Genomic DNA, 18,320 nt, shown 5'->3' with positions numbered 1-18,320 from the left:
ATCACACTGTACACACAGAACACACTGATCACACTGATCACACTGTACACACAGAACACACTGATCACACTGTACACACTGTACACACAGAACACACTGATCACACTGTACACACTGTACACACAGAACACACTGTACACACAGAACACACTGTACACACTGATCACACTGTACACACAGAACACACTGATCACACTGTACACACAGAACACACTGATCACACTGTACACACTGTACACACTGATCACACAGAACGCACTGATCACACTGTACACACTGATCACACTGTACACACTGTTCACACAGAACACACTGATCACACTGTACACACAGAACACACTGTACACACTGATCACACTGTACACACAGAACACACTGTACACACTGATCACACTGTACACACAGAACACACTGATCACACTGTACACACAGAACACACTGATCACACTGTACACACAGAACACACTGTACACACTGTACACACTGATCACACTGTACACACAGAACACACTGATCACACTGTACACACAGAACACACTGATCACACAGAACACACTGTACACACTGATCACACTGTACACACAGAACACACTGATCACACTGTACACACTGTACACACAGAACACACTGATCACACAGAACACACTGTACACACTGATCACACTGTACACACAGAACACACTGTACACACTGTACACACTGATCACACTGTACACACTGTACACACTGATCACACTGTACACACTGATCACACTGTACACAATGTACACACTGTACACACTGATCACACTGTACACACAGAACACACTGATCACACTGTACACACTGTACACACTGTACACACTGCACACACTGATCACTCTGTACACACTGATCACACTGTACACACTGATCACACAGAACACACTGATCACACTGTACACACTGATCACACTGTACACACTGATCACACTGTACACACTGTACACAGAGTACACACTGATCACACTGTACACAATGTACACACTGTACACACTGTACACACTGATCACACTGTACACAATGTACCCACTGATCACACTGTACACAATGTACCCACTGATCACATTGTACACACTGATCACACTGTACACAATGTACACACTGATCACTCTGTACACACTGTACACACTGATCACACTGATCACATTGTACACACTGATCACACTGTACACAATGTACACACTGATCACTCTGTACACACTGTACAGACTGTTTACACTGTACACACTGATCACACTGATCATATTGTACACACTGATCACACTGATCACACTGTACACACCGTACACACTGATCACACTGTACACACCGTACACACTGATCACACTGTACACACCGTACACACTGATCACACTGATCACTCTGTACACACTGATCACACTGTACACACTGATCACACTGTACACACTGTACACACTGATCACACTGTACACACTGATCACTCTGTACACACTGTACACACTGATCACACTGTACACACTGTACACACTGATCACTCTGTACACACTGATCACACTCTACACACTGATCACTCTGTACACACTGTACACACTGATCACACTCTACACACTGATCACTCTGTACACACTGTACACACTGATCACACTCTACACACTGTACACACTGATCACACTCTACACACTGATCACTCTGTACACACTGATCACACTGTACACACTGTACACACTGATCACACTCTACACACTGATCACACTGTACACACTCTTCACACTGATCACATTGATCACACTGTACACACTGATCACACTCTATACACTGATCACACTGTACACACTGTACACACTGATCACACTCTATACACTGATCTCAATGATCACACTGTACACACTGATCACACTCTACACACCTTACATACTGTACACACTGTACACACTGATCACACTGTACACACTGATCACACTGTACACACTGTACACACTGTACACACTGATCACATTGTACACACTGATCACACTCTACACATTTGGCTACGCAAAAGCGATGCTAGTCCTGCGTCAGAACAGAGTTTTGCTAACCACAAGTAAAAAAAGCTCCTCTAAATCACAAGAGTAAAACCTCCCTCTACACGGGTTTTTAGAACGACAATAAATCTTTACAGAAACAACAGGAGTGTTCATGATTAGGAGAGAAAATAAATATACAATAGAAAGAAATGAAAGTGAAAATAGAATGTAGAGCATTAGTGCACTTTAAACTCGGTCGAAACACAGCAGGCTCATGAATATCTCCCGTTCCCTCACTGAGCCACAGATCAATCTCTGATCACTGCCACTGTGAAACACACACACACACACTCTCTCTTTATTGATTGGCAAAGCGGTGAACATGTTTAACCAGATCATCAGCTGCTCCTGAGAAACTACTGAGCTCTCATCAGGAATTCAACACAACTGTCCTGTTTCAGTCCCAGAACATTCCGGTCTCTGAGCTCCAAAGTTCCTGTACAGTAGGAACTAAAACACACCTTACAGTATAGTCACAGCAAGAACCCTATTGTACACTGTTCACTATTCATTCAGAGGTGTTCTGGATTCTGGATTCTGATTGGTCAGAAGGTGTTGATTCATTACATGTGGTTCTTTAACACAATTAAAAAACAACACAGTAATTCTTATCAAATTGCTGTGTTATAAGAGGAATATAACTCATCCGGGTTTGTGTTATTCTACAATAATCTTAATACACCATCCTGTCAGTGATTATTTTCCTGTAACAGCATGAACACTGTGTGTTTAATTCCTTTTTACAAAAAAAAATGTCACTCAGGTTCTTAACCCTACCTTTTTTTAGTAATTTTACCTGGTTTCTGAGTTTAAGGTTAATGTCCCACACACACACACACACACACTAATAATAGTAATAAAATTAACGCAACGCATCTATTATTCCAGAAAGAATGGATTTCAAATGAGTTTTTTTTTTTTTTTATTAACTTCAATACAATTCCATTGGTGATGTTGTTACACACACACACACACACACACACACACACATACACATCTGATAATTAACAGAACAGCTGCAAAACATGTTAAGTCTGCTTTCACCTTTCACACCGTTTCGGAGTGTATGAAAAACTGTAACTATGGCAACGCTAGCACCTACGTGGTGCAAGGTAACTAGCTAATACAGTCCAGCGAGCCATATTACTGTGAATAAACTGTGAATATTAATTAGAGTAAAAGCCGCTGTCTACGCTGTCAGCACGGTCAGGTAAAGGTCATGTTTAACTGCACTGTGGATATGATAACATCATTACAAACTTCATTTGTGACATAACAATGTAATTAATATGTAACGTGTGTGTTTAACAGAAGTGTTTAATAACACTACTAATAGTAAGAACACTACTAATAGAAGCAGTGTAGAAGTAATACTAGTAATAGTTATAGTAGTTATAGTAGTACGAGTAGTAATAGTTAAAATAATACTTGTAGTAGAAGTAGTAATAGCAGTAATATTATGGAAAAATATTTTTAGTAGCAGTAGTACTAGTACTAGTAGTTAGAGTAGTAGTTATAATAGCAGTAGTGGTAGTCGATGCAGTGTACTAGTAATAGTAGTTGTAGTAGAAATAATATTAGTAGAAGTATTGTAGTAGCAGTAGTAGTAATCGTAATAGAAGTAGTAATAGCAATGGTAGTAATAATATTAGTAGCAGTAGTACTAGTAATAGTAGTTATAGTAATTGTGATAGTCGTTGTAGTAGCAGTAATGGTAGCAGAAGCAGTGTAGTAGTAGTAGTAATACTAGTAATAGTAGTTGTAGTAGCAGTACTAGTAATAGCAGAAATAATACCAGTAGTAAAAGTAGTAAAGGCAATGGTAGAAATACTATTAGTAGTTGTAGTAGCAGTAATAGCAGTACTAGTAATATTAAGTATAGTAGTAGTAGTCATATTAGTAAAAATGCTAGTAGAAGAAGTGTTGTAGTAGGATAAGTAGTAATAGCAATGGTAGAAATAATATTAGTAGCGGTCGTACTATTTACAGTAGTTATAGTATTAGCAGAAATAGCATTAGTAGCAGTCTATTAGTAGTAGTAATATAAGTAATAGTAGTCTTAGCAGCAGTGGAAGTAGTACTAGTAGTAATTGTAGTTGTAGTGGTCACATAGCAGTGGTAATAGTAACATCAGCATTTATAGAAATGATGTAAACCAAACAAGATGCTGCTTCTTCAAAATGCCTCTGAACCATAAAAATATATCCTGTGAATTATAAACTGTCATCTTTCGCTCCTGTTTGCGACGAGAGTTACTATACCTTCTGTAATGTGATATTGATTTCATGTCATGTCACGTGTACAGTCAGCAGGCTGTTTATGTCACATACACACATCCAACACACATCACACACATGGAGAATACAGCACTGAGAATCATCTACAGTCCTTTCTACATTCAATAAATATCTCCAGCAAAAACTATTATACTATGGTATACTATTATACCACTTAATGCGTCTTATATATATATATATATCCATATTTATCTAATATTCTTCATCAAACAATTATTAGAAAACACATTTAGAAATTATTAGGCCTATTTTCCGATTTATTTGGAATTATTTTATGGAAAACAATATACATAAAATATTATAGTATACAGAAATATTTACATGTTTGATAATAATAAAGAAAGATGATATTATTCTTATTGTGATATTCTACTTCTTATTATTCTTATTCTTATTAATATATGAAAAATAATGTTTTATAATAGCATTTCAAATATTGTTTTTAGAAATACATTTTACATTTTTTTAATGCATAGACTTTTAAGTGTATTTATATCTAATCTTATAATATATAAGTCATTATATTTAATTCATATTTCAAAATAATCAAATATTTGTGTGTTTATTCAGTATTTTATTCCAAATTTACAATATTTACAATTATTTTAAAAACTGTTTATTTCTATGGCTGTTTGTTTGTTTGTTTGTTTGTTTGTTTGTTTGATTAGAATCGATATTGATATAATGTTTGACTCAGATGGTAGAAGCACAGTAACCTGCCCCCCTGCTCTGGGGCTGCTCGTGGCTCCATGGGGCAAAAACACGCTGGCGTCATTTTCTATAATGAAGAACACACGTGCTGTGCTTCACAACATGCAGAGTGTCATTTTGTGCATTAATTGATTTTTAATTAGCCTGTAATGGAAATGTGGGATTTCTTGAAACGTCACGTCACCATCTCACGCTACACAAATCCGGACTGAACCGGCTGAAGAAATGTAACTCCTCATTCAACTGACCATCAATCTGTAACACACTGAATACACACTGATCTGTAACTGACTCTACAGCACCGCCTGCTGGTAAACACACGCAAACACACACACACGCATGCACACACACACACGCACACGCACACACACGAGCGCGGGCACGCACACACAGATGCACACACACACACACGCACAGACACGCGCAGGCACGCATACACACACAAACACACACACACAAACACTCACACACACACACACACACGCATGCACACAAACACACACGTGCACACAAACACACACATACACACACACGAACACACACACACACACACGCACGCGTGCACACACACACACACACACCTAATCACAGACTTCTTTCTTTCTTTCTTAAATTTACTCACACACACAAGTTTAAACTTTACTGTAAAGTTAACGTTTACATTTTCGACAAAAATCTTTTTAAAAAGAAAGTAAACCAAATAGATTTCTGCATGAACTGTTTCAAATGTGCCTACAGCTTTAATGTCGTTCTGTAATCTAACACATTATCTTGTTATAATGTTTGTTTTTCTTTCTTTCTTTCAGTAAAACACACAACACACAAGACTATACAAGACAACAAAGCAGAGTTTTACAGGGAAATAAAAGTCCTTAAAGTCCATAAATATGCAAAATATATAGACAAACACACAGCAATCATGAACTATAGATTTTTTTATGAATAAATTACAGAAGTGAGGTTCAACAGAGAGACTGGTTACAGAGATGCTGCTGGTTTTAATGGTAATGTCAAACCACTGACTGAATAATTCATTGTGTTTAAAACCCAATGCTGCAGCCACATACTCTCTCTCTCTCTCTCTCTCTCTCTCTCTCTCTCTCTCTCACACACACACACATACACACACATAACAGATAACATCTCCAGTGAGTGGCAGATGGGAATTCAGTGAGGATTTGGCTCAATTACACACGTCAATGAATTTCACTGTGTCTTTCACACACACACACACACACACACACACACACACAGACAGACACACGCACACACACAAACACACACAGACGCACAGACAGACACACGCACACACAAACACACTCACACACACAGACACACACACAGACACAGACACACACACACACACAGACAGACACACGCACACAGACAGACACACGCACACACACAAACACACTCACACACAGACACACACACAGACAGACACATGCACACACACACACACACACCTCTAGCCGTACAGAGAGAGAGGTTTCATTTACATAGTAACCACACACATATCCTATATACGTCTTCCTGATACAACGTTTCTCGGATCAGAAAGTGCTGATTAGTTTCCTGTCACAGCAGCTCTGAGCTCGAACAAATCACAGATTTATTTCAATACATGTTATGATTTGTTATTGTTACTACAGTAATGGCTCGGTCACAGAGCAGCAGACGATCTATATCATCCAAACCTGATAATAAACAGATTACTTATGTTCCACTGTTTAATCCGTCACACGCTTTGTAATAACAAAACTCTGGACTTATCTCTAGATGGACCAGCTGAAGTTAGATTCGGCTCCATGAAGATTTCACATCTTCACAGAGAAGTTACCAACTCCCTGTGGTGTCTGAGGACAACAACCTCCTCATCAATACACAATTATCAGACTGTATCTGACTGTAGAAAGGACATTATTCATAATAACACTCTCTGGTGTTTATAACAGTTTATAATCACACCCTCCAGTGTCACCCAAATGAGGATGAGGTTCACTTTTGAGTCTGGTTCCTCTCAAGGTTTCTTCCTCTTCCATCTAAGGGAGTTTTTCCTCATCACAGTCTCCTCCAGTTGCAAGTTTGGGGGCGTGTTGTAGCCTAGTGGTTAAAGTGTTGGGGTATCGATCGGAAGGTTGTGAGTTCGATCCAAGGTCCACCAAGCTGCCACTGTTGGGCCCCTGAGCAAAGCCCTTAACCCTCAATTTGCTGAATTGTAAAATATGCTGTAAATGTACCTCAGTCACCTCAGGCTTGTTCACTAGGGATAAATACAAACACATTTAAATACAAGTCTAATATTAATCTGGAAATTTCTTATGTTCTATAATGCTACTTTGAGACAAATTGCTACACAAATGAAATCGAATTGAATCGAATTGGGAAAAAAAAAGAGTTTATACTTTGGTTACTTTGGTCTGTGTGTTTTGTCCTATTAACACAAAGAGGCTGGCGATGGAACGATGATTTCGAACTTCTGTAACTTCTCGATTGCAATTTTCTCTAAAGCTCCTTTTTATACATAGTAAAATTTGCCTCCAAAATGAAACAGCGTGTAAAGAATTTTTTTCAAATCAAAACCACTCAATTACACTAATTAGGTTTGGTTCTTTATAAAGAAACTGAGCTCATTTTGTGAAATCAAATGTCCCAGTGCTATAATAAATCTGCCCTCATTGACCTGACCTCAGTGTTTCAGGTCATTATTACCAGCTTATCCCAGTTACAAAGTTTTATTCTGATGAACGCCAAAAAGAGTCAAAAACAACCCCAGAATGATGACTGTTTAATCTGGAACCATTAAATTACTTCATGTTTTTGTATATTACGTTATTTTTCTGATAAAAAAGTACTTAAAAAAATCGAAACCAGAAGTGACATCGTCGAAACAGGAAGTGCGTCCGTGTGGCGTGTTGACACAGTCGATAAATTGTCAAACCAGTAAGTGTTATCTTACTAGATGTGGTAGCTCAGTGGTTAAGGTGTTGGGCTACTGATTGGAAGATCATGGGTTCGAACCCCAGGTCCACCAAGCTGCCACTGCTGGGCCCCTGAGCAAGGCCCTTAACACTCAGTTGTAAGTCACTCTGGATAAGGGTGTCTGCTAAATGCTGTAAATGTATATTATTAGTTATGGAGGATATAATATTAAGTAAACATCACGTGACCGAGATCAAGAGGTTTGAACACCAAGCCTTGGAGATGTGAGAGAGTCTGAGTCTGAGTGTGCGGAGGCTACGAATATGACATGTAAATATAAAGCATGGCTTCATGTCTGGATGAATACGGAGTAAATTCAGTGTATAAGTAGACTTGATTCCCTTTTATTCACAATCATGTGATCAACATAAGACTAATCATGAGGCTGTAGTGATGAGCGCTAATGTCGAGTCAAAGACAAGCCCAAGATCCGGAGGCCAAGTAAAGATCTAATAATATCGAGTTTTTCCTTCAAATCAGTTTGGATTTATTTGTAAAAAAAAACACCAATGATTACGCTTTTAGAAGAAGAAATGACTTCTTGTGAATGTTTTTTGTAGCAGAAAGAAAAAGAACAAGACCCTAATCTAACTCTAACAGAATGACGCGACTCAGTGACTTCAATTCTTCTGACTCAGAACAAAAACGTGTAACTTGTCGAGTACAAGCGCATTCCTTTCATGTAACCCTTATTTACATCGAGTCACTGACAAACCTGGAGGTCTAACAGGCTTAACACATCATTAATCTGACACATATACTGTACATTCATAAAGGCAAGTAAGTAATAGTAAACTTTCCTAAAGTGGAACTTAACCGCTTATTGTCCCCTTGTCCGTTCCTCAATCGACACACCGACGACCCCCCAACCCCCACGACCCTCACGACCCCCAAAACCTCCCACTTCACTGTGAAAGTCTGAGTCAGATTGCCAGATAAACTGTCCTCAGTTCGGTTCTCTGATTTCACATCCGATTAAGAATTAAACGCAGACACTTGGAGATCTCTCGTTAAACATTTATCAGCTTTCCAAGATGAATAAATGATCAGAACGAGCGATTTGCAAAAATGTCTCATGCAAATCAGACCAATTTCAGTGCTCAGACTACGATTAACAAATCTCTGAGCTCAGTAAAACAAGAGAAGAGAAGAGGATGTGATGTTATCACACAATAACAGAGGAAAGCGGAGACCAAAGAATCCGAGACACTTAACACTTAATCAGAGACGCACTGAATAGCTGGATGTAATGTACTCAGAAATTAATAATCATAACATAATTAAAAATTATTTCCAGTATATATGTTGTAGATTGGGGTCACGGTGGCTTAGTGGTTAGCACGTTCGCCTCACACCTCCAGGGTCGGGGTTCGATTCCCGCCTCTGCCTTGTGTGTGTGGAGTTTGCATGTTCTCCCCGTGCCTCGGGGTTTCCTCCAGGTACTCTGGTTTCCTCCCCCGGTCCAAAGACATGCATGGTAGGTTGATTGGCATCTCTGGAAAATTGTCCGTAGTGCATGAGTGAATGAGAGTGTGTGTGTGCCCTGCGATGGGTTGGCACTCCGTCCAGGGTGTATCCTGCCTTGATGACCGATGACGCCTGAGATAGGCACAGGCTCCCCGTGACCCGAGGTAGTTCAGATAAGCAGTAGAAGATGAATGAATGAATGTTGTAGATTGATATAGAATTCACAGATACATAGTAATCTCTAGAATTTAATAGTGATAGCCCTATTTTATTTTTACAAAAAAAACAAAAACAAAAAAAAAACACAGCTCTATTTGGACGAGATTCATTTCTCATCCTGACGTCTGTAACAATTATTTTATGAAACTTCTGCATCTAATTAAGAAATAATAAACATAAGTGAAGCAAAGCGGTTATAGAAGTTATAGAAGAATGATGTTATAGATAACTAATGCACACTTTCTGACCAATCAGATTGGAAAATTCAGTAGCATGGAGCTATAATGCTGTAGAAATAATAGTTTTTAATGAATTATCCATCACATGACATTAGGCACATTTACACTAAACGCTACGCTCTATGAAAACGAATAGTATTAAATGAATAAGTAGTTTTTTCTCAATTCTTTGCAATAGACAGTGAAAATTGCGAATATGTGGAATAGACGCTCGTATTATTCTATATTAAGACTGAACAATATTCCAGAAATTTCTTTATGTTTCCATTGAGCTGCAATATGACTGACATAAAATATCAAAATATCTATTAAAGGTGGGGTGCACGTTGTTTGAGAAATGCTTCAAAAACTGAGTCGAGTCGACAAACAAAACAAACGTGTAGCCAATGAGCAGAAAGGGGCGTGTCTTGTCAATATGGGCGGAGAGAGTGTTCAGTGCGCATGTGTGACATTAGCTGAAAGCGATTGAAACATTGACTTGGCAGATGAAAAGCGAAGAAAGGCTTACGATAAGGCAAGAAGTAGGACCCGGGAGCGGGAAGGCCTGCGATGGGACGCCGAGGCGCTTTTTTCCTTCTCGATAGGTGAGTAACGTTGGTTTTGCTTTGTTACACAGAACTAATATATGTCTTTGTCCTTTACATGATTATGCTTGTGTGTCATTTTTGCTTGTTTGTTTATCTACAATCGTTCTTCCCTTCAGCTACGATAAAGACACATTTCTTTCTGTTAGTTGCCTGGGTTACGTATGTATGTGTGGGCGGAGCTATAAATACAGGAATGGGACCCATTTGGGTTAGGGGCGTGTTTGTTTTGGTGATTTCAAACAACATACACCCCACCTTTAATATAATGATTTGTTTGTGGTTGTGTTTACAGGATTGAATTTTTTATCATTTACTTCCTGGTAACCTGTTATCATTTTCCTGATTCTTATTTTATTTTTTTTTACAGCATGCCACAACAAGGACATGTGGTACAACAGGGAAGTAGCAGCCGACTGTTTAAAACAACGCAGCCGGATGAAACCGAACGTGTCATCTTTACTTAACGACACGCTAGAACCTCTTAAAGCAGGAATACTATCCGACATCCGATCCTGTCAAGGCCCGATTCAGCGAGTACACGCGTAATTGCGTTTGCATGGTGCTCCAGTTACAGACGCTGATGTGTAACTATATAATCTTATAAATGTCAAAAAACACAGTAATGCTAACATGTAATCCCGGTAACAACAGCCTGTTAACGTTCTGTGATTTAACCGGTTCACATTAATCTCCCTGGAAATGAACAAATGATGGTTAGAGAAATAAAGAAAGTGAAGCAAGGTTCCTTGCAGTCAGGAGAAGGCAGAACATTCCCGAAGCTGACAAATAGCTATAAATCATTAGAATGGGTTTCTCCCTATAAGGGCTCCGATCAGACGCTCATTAGGCCGCGAGGGCATGACGGATAGCACACGCAGAGGCTTTACACTTTAAAAGGCTTTCTCTGAAAGCTTTACAAGCAAACAAGCTCGATCACAAACTGTCTAATCACCTGCTGATGCTGGAGTCTGAACAGGAACCAGGACTTGTTTTACTTCACAGCATTAAACATTTAAACATTCAGACAATTCCACCGCGCTGAGTTTCTTACTGTAGATTAATAAAATTGCCTCCAGAAATGTTTGGTATCTGCGTTGATGTCCTATGATTTAAAAGAGGGAGGTTGTTGTGCTTAATATGTTTGAGGTCAGTGATTACTCGCCTGGAATTCCAACCTGCTGCGTGATGGCTTTTTGCCACGGGTCATATGATGCTCCTGTTCACTGGGTCACACGACCTTCACTGGCCTTTGCTTGACTCTCTCTCTCTCTCTCTCTCTCTCTCTCTCTCTCTCTCTCATTCTCTCTCTCTCTCTCTCTCTCTCTCTCTCTCTCTCTCTCTCTCTCTCTCTCTCTCTCTCTGTGTCTCTCTCTCTCTGTATATTCATTGCTCTAAAACCAATATTAACTCGGCTTGACTCGTATCATTTCACAGAGATCTTCTATTCTACTCTATCCTAGAAATTCCTGTCACGGATATTTCTCCTCCAAGTTTCCTATTTATATTCATTCTGTTGATCTCATCACACAGATCCTAATCATAACCATAAGTAATGCCTTCAAACTGACCTGGGATCAGTATAAAGGAGAAACATTTACTGACATTGACGTGCGTACGCCAAAACAGTCCAATTACATCACCGAATGGGCATGCATATGTGTATATGTGTGTGTGTGTGTGTGTGTGTGTGTGTGTGTGTGTGTGTGTGTGTGTGTTTGCAGGCAAACATTCTCCTGCTTTAAGCCCCCCTCAGAGCTGTGTCAGTCACACAGATACACAATCACAGAAAGACACCTTTAAGAGTAACTATCTATAAAAGATGTTATAGAAATCATGTTTAAATGACTGACATTTCATATATAAAACAATATTTTATGACCACAGAGAAACTTCTCCAAAGCTAAACAAGATATTTATTTCCTGCACATGACAGATAAAATGACTTTGGCAGTGTTCATATTACTATTTCTATAAACTATCAGTAATGGACAGCTTCATGTACAGTCATTTAAAAAAACAGGCAACGGGTTATTAGACTGTTGTGTTCATTTGATATTAGATAACTAGATCAACATTGTTGTCATGGTTACACCAGAATCGTCCCTGAACTACATTACCCATCACCCCTGACACATCGCTCACCCCGATGATGGCGTTCTGTTCTGTTTCACATCTAATCAGCATTTAATATGTACTTATATTCCTGGTTTCTCTTTGTGTCATTGATCTGTGTGTGTGTGTCATTGTGTGTTCTGCAACCTCCAGGGCACAGACTTTTATTTCTGTGACATAATAATGCTAGAAACCTTGAACATTTAAACAATATTTCCTAAGCATATTATAATTCTCACTCACTCACTCATCTTCTACCACTTATCCGAACTACCTCGGGTCACGGGGAACCTGTGTCTCTCAGGCGTCATCGGGCATCAAAGCAGGATACACCCTGGATTCACTCACACAATGCCAATCAACCTACCATGCATGTCTTTAGATTGGGGGAGGAAACCGGAGTACCCGGAGAAAACCCCCGAGGCACGGGGAGAACATGCAAACTCCACACACACAAGGCGGAGGCGGGAATCGAACCCCCAACCCTGGAGGTGTGAGGCGAAGGTGCTAACCACTAAGCCACCGTTGCCCCCCTCATATTTGAATTTTACAAATAAATACAGTGACAGGAGAACATTTTCTGATCAGTTCCCCAAAGCCACAACCATTGACCCACTGCTCCTGAGCTGGAAGTTCACTAACCATCCATCTTTAAAATCCCATTGAAGCCTCCATTATTCTACTCTATAGCTTGAGCAATGAGGTGGTGAAGATGATGACGCCTAAGTTGAGATGTGTTCCTCAGCCTAGGAGGTTTATCCATATATTGTGGACCACCGCTAGCTTTTATTTTCATTACTGTTGCTATGGAGAAAAGGCAGAGGACGACTATCCCGCTACTCACCCCATCCTGACTGCCTCGGGACGTGTAACCCACATACACAATTCAGAAGCCCAAAAACGTTCTACTCGAGATGGTGATACTGTTGAAGCGTCATTCCAATCTTAACACATCCTGCTCAACATAAACCTGGTCAACTGATGGTGTCTTAGTAAGTTTTACAGGATGATGTAGAGGTTGTAGGGGAGCAAAGCTAGAACATCACCACTGGCTTCCTGCTTCTTCTTCTCCTCTCAACCAGACATTCAAAAACATGAAGCTATGAGTGGATGAGAACAAAAAGAACGTTCTGCTAGAATCCAGCTGGATAAAGTTCTCAGGAATAATAAACAATGGATCTTACATTTCAAAGCAAAACCAAATACTTCACTCCAGACAACATTCCAACAAAGCTATCACTTTTCTTCAGTTTTTATCTCTAGGCAAATCCTTACAGGTTCTTCTTAAAAATAAAGAAACAAAAAATGAAGAAACAAAAAGGGTTTTTGCAGTGATGACATACAAGAACTGCGAGAAACCTTTCAGTAAATCCCCTTTTAGAGTCTAAAGAACCTTTTTTCCACTACATACAATCTTTTGTGCAATGGATGTTAAAGTCTCTTTAGAGAAACATACACATTTAAGCCATCTAGCAGATGGCGTAAATGTGGTAGTTCAGTGGTTAAGGTGTTGGTCTACTGATCGGAAGGTCATGGGTTCGTACCCCAGGACTAAGCTGCCACTGCTGGGCCCCTGAGCAAGGCCCTTGACCCTCAATTGCTCAGTTGTAAGTCACTCTGGATAAGGGTGTCTGCTAAATGCCATAAATGTAAACATACACCATGACAAAGAACCACTTGAGAACCCAAAGAGTCTTAGAAAAAAATATTTCTTCTGGTGTTTGTTGGATAATTAGGCTCTAAAATAAGGGTTCTACGTGGAACCTAGTCATATAGGGAAACACTTTATTGCAATATTCTAAATAGAACCTTAAGGGTTTCCCACAAAATAACAACTTAAATACTTGAAATTTATGGCTCCACACTTCACCTGTGTTGCTGAGGCTTAGGCAATGGGTTCCACAAGGGATACTTGAAAGTGTATTGCAGGGGTACATGGGAACTTTTAGAGGGTCTCTCCAGAAAAAAACTGAGATACAGAGTTACAGTGAACAGGGGAACATTTGTAAAGGTTGTAGACCCTCTCTCGCTCGTTTTCTACCGCTTATCCGAAGTACCTCGGGTCGTTACGGGTCGCCGGGTCGTCGGCTCATTGTTACAGACGTCAGTATGAGAAATGAATCCCGTTTTTTTGTAAAAATAAAATAGGGCTATCACTATTAAATTCTAGAGATTACTATGTATCTGTGAATTCTATATCAATCTACAACATTCATTCATTCATTTTCTACCGCTTATCTGAACTACCTCGGGTCACGGGGAGCCTGTGCCTATCTCAGGCGTCATCGGGCATCAAGGCAGGATACACCCTGGACGGAGTGCCAACCCATCGCAGGGCACACACACTCTCATTCACTCACACAATCACACACTACGGACAATTTTTCCAGAGATGCCAATCAACCTACCATGCATGTCTTTGGACCGGGGGAGGAAACCGGAGTACCCGGAGGAAACCCCCGAGGCACGGGGAGAACATGCAAACTCCACACACACAAGGTGGAGGTGGGAATCGAACCCCCAACCCTGGAGGTGTGAGGCAAACGTGCTAACCACTAAGCCACCGTGCCCTGGTTGTAGACCCTTTAAGTGTTAAAAAAAAAACCCTAAAAAACATTGAATGTTCTTGGATTAGAAATTTCTGTCTAGATGTAGAATTCTTTCTGGGTCCAGTTGTTTTATAGCTCCCTTGTTACTCAGTGTCCTCTCACAGTCTCGCTAAACAAACCCTTAAAGAATCTTTGTAGAACTTTACAACTGACACATTGTCTATCAGAAAGAGGAGCATGTACAGTACAGTACAACTCTTTCAGAAACCTATCCGATGGTCACTTGAGGAAACCTTTATTATTTAAAGGTATTTCAAGCAACTGGGTGTCAAAGTCAACTTTTTTTTTTTTTTTTTTTTTTTTTTTACCAATTGTTTAATCTTCCATCCTTTTCCTTGTTGCTGTGTTTTTTTCCCCCAATGTACTGCAATGGACTGGCAACCCACCCAGAGTTTATTCCCATCTCATGGCCAGCATTCCCAGGATAATATTCGGATCTGCCAGTGATCTAGAGGTCAACACTGACCTCTGTAACTCTAAAGGTTTTTGAGTTTGTACCTCTAAGTAATCCCTAAACTCTACACTACAGAAAATCATGAAATGTTCTAAAGAGATCCTTTTAGAACCCACATATAGCCCATTAAACCCTAAAGATTTTTATTTTAAACCTGTATTGTGTGAAAAAATAAAAAACCAGCACACAGAGGTGTGTACCTGTACACCATGCCAGTCACGGTTGACACGGTGTCCTGAAGCGAGACGGCGTGTGTGTTGAGGAACTCCTCCAGGTGTTTTAGCTCCAGATGCGTGTTAGTCCTCAGTCCACTCCAGCACATAAAGGGGTAAGTCTTGTCCACTGAGTTGTCCCTGCTGATGCGGGACTGTGTTCTGTCTTTCACCTTCTGAACTCCTTTGGGTTTCAGGTTGGGAATTTCTGAGCAAGTGGCTTTGTATAAGTACATCTCTCGTAGTCTGCTGCTCTGAGGGTTCTACTTAAAGGTCTGGAAGACCCTTAAAGAGTTCTACAGTGTCTCACAAAGACTTAGCTGTCCTCTTGATGTCCTCTGTCAACACGTTTCTCAAGGAAAAGTATAGAAACTGCTGTCTATCTCTGTTCAGTTTGCTCCTGGTTTGATCGGCTTGGCTTGAGTTCTCTCTCCAGTACACACCATGGGAATCTGGGACATTTTTCCCTCCCCTCTCCCTCTTCCACTCCCTCTCGCTCACTCTATCCCTCCCCTTTCTCTTTTTCTCTCTCACTCACTCATGCTCCACCTCTCTTTCCTCCTGCTCATTCACCCTCTCATCCTCATCTTTTTTTTCATTCTTCAGCACTTTTCTTCTGACATTGCCTCCTTTCTTTCATCCCTGGTACACAGCATGGATGAGGAACAAACACCTTCACCTTTCAGGAGCCTTTGTCTCTCTGGAGGAACCAGACAGCTTTGCTTTCACAACTTTAAGTAATGGTTCTGATTAGAACCTGAGGAGAATGTCAGAACTGTTTTAACAGAATCTTGAACTGTTAAATGTTTAAGAAACCTTGAGGAATCCTTGTTTTGTAGTCAAAGCTGTGTTTCCTTGGATCCTTAATGGTTATTACTGTAGGTAACTCAAAACATGGAACACAAACAGACAGGGAAACTTCATAGAACTTCATAGGGGTTCTTCATAGAACTGGAAGTAGATCAGCCAAAAAACATTTATGTGGCTAGATTGAACCTTTTATTTTACTGACTCAGATGATGATGGGATGATGTAATAGACTCAGTTGATGGGTTCCTCTAGGTTTTCTTGAACAATTAGGGGATTTTAGTTAACTAAAGGTGATTCGCCAATATACAAACACTATCTTGTAGAGTTCTACTGTACATAGAACCTTTCAAGGATCCCCCAGAAGAACAACTGAGAGTTGAGTGAGGTGACAACATTCTGTTATTATGTCATGCGGTAAGAACATTTATGGATGTCATAACATCTCACAACATTAAGAAGATTCCTAAAAGATTACAAAATGCTGGGTCATCTAGTAACCATACAACAGTCGAGATTTTTTATTTTTTATTTTAAACTAAAACTTATGTAGATTTGGGTGATGTGATGTATATGATTTACTTATTGAGATACTGTATATTAATATTAATATACATTCGTAGGAGATAGAGAAACAAGCTATTTTTGGTTCTAGATCTTAGTTCTAGATCTCTTAAACCCACCATCTCATCCCGGTCAGTGCAGCCATGATTCTCTCGCTCTTTTTAAATCATTTTTTATTTAGTTACTTTTTTGCACTGTCCTGTGCAAGACACTGTGACCTTTGACCCCTTGGCTGGCCGTGCTATGACTTTAGCTATGACATCATGTCTGGTCAGGGGGATTGTGGGAATGCCTGCTAGACATTTTCCATGTTAAATGGTTTCATCAGCATGTAAGTCCCTTTGCCAAATACCGTGAAACACACACACTTGTTGAAAATATGTACGTCATCTGTGCCTGAAAAAAGGATTATAGTGCGAGGACGACACGTGCTCGGGCTGGACGGACGGACGGACAGACAGCTGTGTTCACTCTCAGCAGGTGATGTGGAACAGCACACAGCGACCAATTTTCAAACACTGAGGTTATTTATAACTGACTGGCATGGGCAAGAAAATAACCAGGACTTTTCACTCTCATATTTATTTTTATTATTGTTGCTAACTGTTACATCTATACATCAAACTGATCCAACCAGTTGTGTTGGGAAAAGCTGATGAAACCCTGAAACGTCACTCTGCTGCTCTGCAAACTCACTTTATTAACAGCACAGCGATTTACCGCAAGCTCAGCATTCAGTTCTCACTCATACACACCCACATTTTTATATCACCACTGAAATCACTTGGATAAGTAATTTCATTTCTCATTTGTATTGAGAATATTTAGTAAGAAATGCATCACGAGGCACTTCAGATCTCACCGGATCCATTACAGGTCACTATTTTGCTGATATTTTGGATTTAGTCCTATATAAACATCACTAAATCCCTATTCTTCATTTCCTATTAGACAATTTTCAAAAAGAGAAGAGTCTGTTTGCTTCTCTGTAGAACACTGGAGTTCTGTGCTGGTC

General features: G+C 39.8%; 1 protein-coding gene across 1 annotated transcript in view; it reads right to left on the bottom strand.

Moving 5' to 3' along the window:
• kcnab1a (potassium voltage-gated channel subfamily A regulatory beta subunit 1a) overlaps positions 1-16,363 on the bottom strand; it is a 111,450-nt gene extending 95,087 nt beyond the window's left edge. Inside the window, exon 1 of the mRNA XM_060878373.1 lies at positions 15,923-16,363. Within this exon, the coding sequence (XP_060734356.1) occupies positions 15,923-16,170 (248 nt within the window). The 5' untranslated portion in view covers positions 16,171-16,363. The remainder of the gene's footprint in view (positions 1-15,922) is intronic.
• Between the last annotated feature and the right edge of the window lie 1,957 nt (positions 16,364-18,320).

The sequence above is a fragment of the Tachysurus vachellii genome, chromosome 9, assembly GCF_030014155.1.
Source record: "Tachysurus vachellii isolate PV-2020 chromosome 9, HZAU_Pvac_v1, whole genome shotgun sequence".
Lineage (NCBI taxonomy): Eukaryota > Metazoa > Chordata > Actinopteri > Siluriformes > Bagridae > Tachysurus > Tachysurus vachellii.
The sequence above is the reverse complement of the archived record's forward strand: the minus strand, read 5'-3'. Positions and strand labels throughout refer to the sequence as shown.